At 44.9% G+C, this 6,331-nt stretch overlaps 1 protein-coding gene across 1 annotated transcript in view; it reads left to right on the top strand.

The window, feature by feature from the left end:
* Window positions 1-6,331, top strand: part of LOC102839441 (cryptic protein-like) — a 14,712-nt gene that overhangs the window by 941 nt on the left and 7,440 nt on the right. Inside the window, exons 2-5 of the mRNA XM_006876928.1 lie at window positions 13-62; window positions 156-299; window positions 1,417-1,594; window positions 1,904-2,013. Of these exons, the coding sequence (XP_006876990.1) occupies window positions 13-62; window positions 156-299; window positions 1,417-1,594; window positions 1,904-2,013 (482 nt within the window). The remainder of the gene's footprint in view (window positions 1-12; window positions 63-155; window positions 300-1,416; window positions 1,595-1,903; window positions 2,014-6,331) is intronic.

Raw genomic sequence — 6,331 nt, 5'->3', positions numbered from 1 at the left:
TAAATATTCTAGGCTTCTGATTATAATCAGTGTGGCACTACAGATCATCCATTTGGGAAACAGTAAGAAGCATTTTATTTATAGTCTCTTCATTTTTCATTGCAAAATATATTTTTCAGTCATCATCAATGTGGTATTTTTAATGTGTTTAAAAGGTTATCAACAGAAACATAAGGGAGGTAAAGAAGCAATCAACAATGCTACAACCCAGAAGCCTGAGCAAGAAACTCTCAACTGGACCTTAAACAACTTTAGTGAAGTGAATGGAAGCTCAGAGGGCTGGAGGCAGCCTCCAGAGAGTAAGTCAAGGCTCAGCCCAGAAAGCCTTTGCATTCTTACTGGTCTGTGGACTTCCTGTGGTGGCCTGTGGTGGTGGTGTACCATGGAGTCGGTACCGACTCATAGAGATCCTGCATAGGGTTTCCGAGGCTGTAAATCTTTATGGGAGCACAAAGCCTCACCTTTCTCCTATGGAACCACTGGTAGTTTCGAACTGCTGACCTTGAGGTTAGCAGCCCGACTCATAACCACTACGCTACCAGAGCTCCTTGTGGACTTCCTGCTGATCTGGAAAACCTAGTATAAATTGTTGTTGTTGTTAAGTGCCATCAAGTCGGGTTTCCGAGGCTGTAAATCTTTACGGGAGTAAAACGCCTCATCTTTCTCCCGCGGTTGTTGTTGTTGTTGTTGTTAAGTGCCGTCGAGTCGGTTCCGACCCATAGCGACCCTGTACAGGGTTTCCAAAGGTGTAAATCTTTACGGGAGTAGAAAGCCTCATCTTTCTCCCGCGAAGCAGCTGGTAATTTCGAACTGCTGGCCTTAATGTTAGCAGCCCGATTTGTAACCACTACGCTACCAGAGCTCCTAGTATAAATTAAGGATACAAATAAAAAGTCCAACAGACAACATCATCTTCAAATGTTGATACGTTATAAAGTTAATATTTTTTAGTCCTCTTGTATTGCTCTTCAAAACTTTTTACTGTTTCACTGGCAAAACGTTGCATTTGCAACGGGTATTTTTCTGCAGATCCAGGTATTGTAATTTGACTGTACGTAAAACAAATATACCAAGCCAAGATAACAGCGGTCCCTGCTTGGCTTATCATAGACTTTCAGGTTCCAGACTTCGAGCTCTAGAAAAAGCTTGGTTTCTCTACTCACGTGTGTGGTCCCTGCTCTGGCGGCTGGGTCCTTAATCACTGCCAGGTGAAGTCACAGCCCAATATTAACATGTGAAAGGAAGAAACAAACTTAATTTGCTGGACACAGGATTTCCGTCTTACCTTGGGTTCCTTTCAGATTGGTCTGCACTCCTAGCAGTTTGTTTTTAACATCTAAATTAACAAGCAGTGTTTACAGGAGCAAACACCAGGCAGAGTTGTTTTTTTATTGGGTACTGGGGCAATTTTCTTAGGTCCTCTTCAGATCCAGGATAACCTGGAGGGAGGGACGCAGGGCTCACGCTTGACCCCCATAGGTGTGGCTCCGCAGTCTCGCTGCTGCATGAATGGCGGAACTTGTGTCTTGGGCAGTTTCTGCGCGTGTCCTCGCCACTTCACCGGCCGCCAATGCGAGCACGACCTGAGGCGCAGGTGGGCTGGGAGGAAGGGGGTAGGTGGTGCGGTCCAGGTGGGTGGGGGTGGGGAGAGGGTGTGAAAGAATGCCTTGGGGTGGGGTACTGGGGATCCTGGACCAGAGGCTTGCTGGAGGGGAACAGGGGTAAGATAGAGTGCCTGTGAGCACGTGGCTGGGGAAAGGGGAAGCTGGGGGAGAAGGCCGGGGGCGGGGCGGAGAGATGCGTTGTAAAGGGGCGCAGTGGGGAACTAATGGACGCGGGGTAGGACGTGGTGTGCACAAGCTATATATGTATAGTGCTGATGTTCTCTCCACGTCCTCTTCAGTGAATGCGGTGCGCTAGCACACGGAACATGGACTGTACGAAGCTGCCGTCTCTGCAGGTGTGTCTATGGCGCCCTATACTGCCTTGCCCGCCAGACTCAAGGACTCTGTGGTAAGAGAACCCGTGCTTTCTCCTGGCCTCCGTTTATGGTACATTTACTATTTGTTCAGTGCACAGGTAGATCGATACAGCATCTGCTACTGCCAGGCACTGATCCACACGGACACACAGTAATGAACACTAGGTTGAGTCATCATTCAGGGAAAGTCGTATTCTTTGTAAAGCACCTAGTGAGTTGCAGTTGTTATTTTAAAATTTAGTTTTAAGTTTACCAAATTAGACCTGCAGGACTTTTCTGAACAATGCACTTAGAGGCAACATTTACAGAGTGCACAATTCCAAGAACTGACAAGTGTTTCATCCCTGGTATTCAGAGTCATCCTCTGTGACAGTCATTCTACACAGAGGAGAACTACCCTATAGGGTTTTCAAGACTGCAAATATTATGGAAGCCATTTCTCCCTAGGAGGAGGGGCAACTGATGGGCTAGAACCACCTTTTTTTTTTTTTTTTTTTTTTCAGTTAGTAGCAGTCCATCTCTTAACCACTGAGCTACCATGTCTACTTCTACCAAAACAAGTCAGAGGACTAAATCACCTGCCATTTCCCTAAACTACCCCACACCATACCCTCTGCCCTGAAAGGAGAAGGGCAGATGCTTTCAGGGTGGTGACTAAAGATGAAGGAGACCTCCTTCAACTCTAGAGGCTGAAGCCTAGATTCCCTGGAAGCCTTGCTTTAGCTCCTGAGGGGAGAGGAGAAAGAGAGGGGGCTGGTGTTCTGGTGCAAAAAGCACAAACTGCTATAGAATTACAAGAATTAATTTCAGATTAATAATATAGTGGAGTAATTTTATAAGAGGAATTAAAGCTGCATAGGTTACTGCAGTGAGAAGATTTAAGCATTCACATGATGTAACTCAGATTCTTTTTTAGTTTTTATTGTGAATTATGTGGGTTTACATGGGAGAATATCAGTTTTACATTCATCCTATCATATTTCATTTCATTGCAATGATTACAATCCTCTCCATGCATCATCAAACAACCAAAGGGTACACCCCACAGGTCTGCTCTCCAGCGGTCAGCACACAGCCCCTCTCCCTCCCAGAGTCCAGTGTCCCCAACCGCTCCATCTGTCCCCTTCATTGTCTTTGCCTCCATTTCTGGTGTTAGCGCTTCTCTGGGTATGGTCCCTCACTCCGCTCTTTTTACTTGATGGTCCTAGGGACCTCCATTCCTGGACTGCAAAATCAGTCACTCCCCTCCTTTTGCTACAAAACATCTCCCTTTACATTTCGGACCCTCACAATCAGTCCTGATAGCAATTATTCACTATTGTACCCTACAAGTCTTATCCCCATCTCTTTTCATTAGCCTTGTCCCAACAGGTTGGAAATTATTGAGAGGAGATTCTACCTTCACCCGCCCCATCTGAAACTAGGCTCCCTCTTGAAAGCTTGTAAGCCAGTCACTTCTTTCCCTTGTAGCCTCCTCCCCCCTCCCCATTTTGGGTAGCCAATGTCTAGCTTGCCCATCCCTGTCAACTCTGTATACTGATGGGGTGGAATTGTTCCTCCCTGAAAAATTTTGTCCCTTTTTTGAACTACCACATCCACAAGTATAGGTAAAGTTCATCAAATCGTAGTGGGTTACTCTTTTTTTTCCGTCTTCTTGTCCAGTTCTGATTATCCAGCCATTGAAGCCCGGTCAAATGGGTACTATCTGCAACTATGGGTGTTCTTGTGCATCTCCCCTAACTTCATATCAGCTGGATGCTTCACTTTCTGCTCTAGTCTTCTGTGGCCATGTCACTGCCTCTGAGCCCAGGTGTCCCCGGGTCTTGCCATACTGCTGGCCAACCAGGTATCCACCCGGGTTTACAGGAGTCTATTGAATGTGGTCCGACTTAGCTCCCAACTTCACTGCTGTTTTTCCCCCTCTTCCTCTTGTCGGTGACCAGCGTGGTCATCAGCCAGATCACATGCCTGCCTGCTTGTGTATTCCCCTTGAGTCCTGATCTTGGAAGGGGGTTTGTCCTGAGGGACCAGACCACTTGCCTTGATGGCTCCTGAGTGAACAGCTTGCTTGTTCTTATAGTAGTCAATCAGACTGCCATTATTGTTTTTGATTTTTCTTGTTGGTCTTTCTTTCACGAAGTTATCTTCTGTTCTTCTAGCTGCTCTAGGTTGGCCTACTTGTCCTTTCAAGTGGAAATTTCCCACCTCAGAAGATTCTGGAGGGGATTCAGGATTCCACCTATAGTCTTATGCAATGCAAAGGGTCCACAGGAAGCCTCTTTCACTGGGCAACTTCTAGACCCGTTTAAGGTATTCCAATCAGTTGTAGGCTGAAGATAGACTTACAAGCTTTCTATTGTGATGTTTCTGGCTATTCCTTTCTCTCCCATCAAGTGTCTATTTTACAATGGTTGACAAAGGAAACCAAGATTCAAAAGACAGCCAAGCATCTTAACATTATTCTCTTTTACCCATTCAAACCATGCCTCAATCCCTGTATCCTGGAGCCCTGTTGTTCCAAGGTTGTGCATACATCATCATTTACCTCTGACTCACTTAGCCCATGTAAACCTGCCTAACTGTTCTCCCATCTGTCTTGTTCTTCCATTCCCCTCCCCTTTCTTGTGTATTGTTCCCCCACCCCCCAGCACCCAAGCTATCCTGTGTCTATTCCCTACCCTGTGATCTAACTTCCCCTCCCTCCCTTTCACTTACCTCATCCCACACATCTTGGTGATCAGCAAATATATATATTGAAGCCCGGTCAAGTGGGTACTATCTGCAACTATGGGTGTTCTTGTATATATATATATATATTTCCCTTACGGCGAGTTCTTTTTCTTAATCTTGTACAATAATGGTCCTATGCAGCATTTCTCATTTTGTGACTGACTAATTTCACTCAGCATAATGTCCTCAAGGTTCATCCATGTTATATAGTAGCTTTCAGCTTCCTTGTTTTTCTTTAAGGTAGCATAATATTCCATTGTGTGTATGTACCACAGTTTGTTTATCCATTCTTCTGTTGAACATGGAACATTGTAGGGTTTAGCTTGCAGCTTCATTGCTGTTTTCCCCTCACTTCCCCTTATTGGTCACCAATCAGAGCGTTTATTCCCATTGAGTCTTAAGTCTTGGAAGTTTGCTCTGAGGGGACCTGACCACTTGCCTTGATGTCTTCTGGGCGAGCAACTTGCTTGTTCTTGTAGTAATCAGTCGGCCTGCTTATATTGTTTTGTATTTCTCCTGTAGGTCTTTCTTTCAAGAAGTATCTTCTGTTCTTCTAGCTGCTCCAGGCTTGTCTGCTTATCTTTCAAGTGGAGATTTTCCATCTCTGAAGATTCTGGATGCTGTTCAGGATTCCACCTATGCTCTTATATAATGCAGAGGCTCCACAGGAAGCCTCCTTCACTGGGCACATTATAGCCCCATTTTAGGTATTCCAATCAGTTATAGGCAGAAGATGGACTTACAAGCTTTCTATGGTGATATTTCTGGCTATTCCTTTCTCTCTCTCTCTCTCTTTCTCTCTCTCTCTCCAGTGTCTATTTTATAATATAATGCAAGGAAAACCAAGATTCAAAAGACAGCCAAGCATCTTAACATTATTCTCTTTTACCCATTCCAACCATGTCTCAATCCCTGTATCCCAGAGCCCTGTTGTTCCAAGATTGTGTATATATCATTATTTACCTCTGTTCCACTTAGCCCATGCAAGCCTGTCTAATTGTTCTCCCACCCACTTTGTTCTTCCATTCCCCTTCCCCTTCTTGTATATTACCCCCCTCCCCAGCACCCAAACTATTCTGTGTCTATTCCCTGCCCTGTGCTCCACCTTCTCCTACCTTCCCTCACCCCACCACCCACATTCCAGCAACCATCAAAGAATCCACCCCTTTAGTATGAGTTCTTTTTCTTAGTCTTTTACAGTAGTGGTCCTATGCAGTATTTCTCCTTTTGTGAATGACTAATTTCACTCAGTGTAATGTCCTCAAGGTTCATCCATATTATGTGGTGGCTTGCATCTTCCTTGTTCGTCTTCAAGGTAGCATAATATTCCATTGTGTGTATGTACCACAGTTTGTTTATCCATTCTTCAGTTGATGGGCACTTTGGCTGTCTACATCTTTTTGCTATTTTAAAAAGTGCTGCTATGAACATTGGTGTGCATATATCTACTTGTGTTATAGCTTGTATTTCTTGTAGGTAAATACCAAGTAGAGGAATTGCTGGATCATAAGGTATTTCTATTCCCAACCTTCTGAGGAAGCACCATATTGCTTTCCAGGGAGGTTGAACCATTTTGCATTCCCTCCAGCAATGCAGGAGTGTCCCAGTCTCTCCACATCC

Source organism: Chrysochloris asiatica, unplaced genomic scaffold (assembly GCF_000296735.1).
Source record: "Chrysochloris asiatica unplaced genomic scaffold, ChrAsi1.0 scaffold00429, whole genome shotgun sequence".
Classification (NCBI taxonomy): Eukaryota; Metazoa; Chordata; class Mammalia; order Afrosoricida; family Chrysochloridae; genus Chrysochloris; species Chrysochloris asiatica.
The sequence above is the reverse complement of the archived record's forward strand: the minus strand, read 5'-3'. Positions and strand labels throughout refer to the sequence as shown.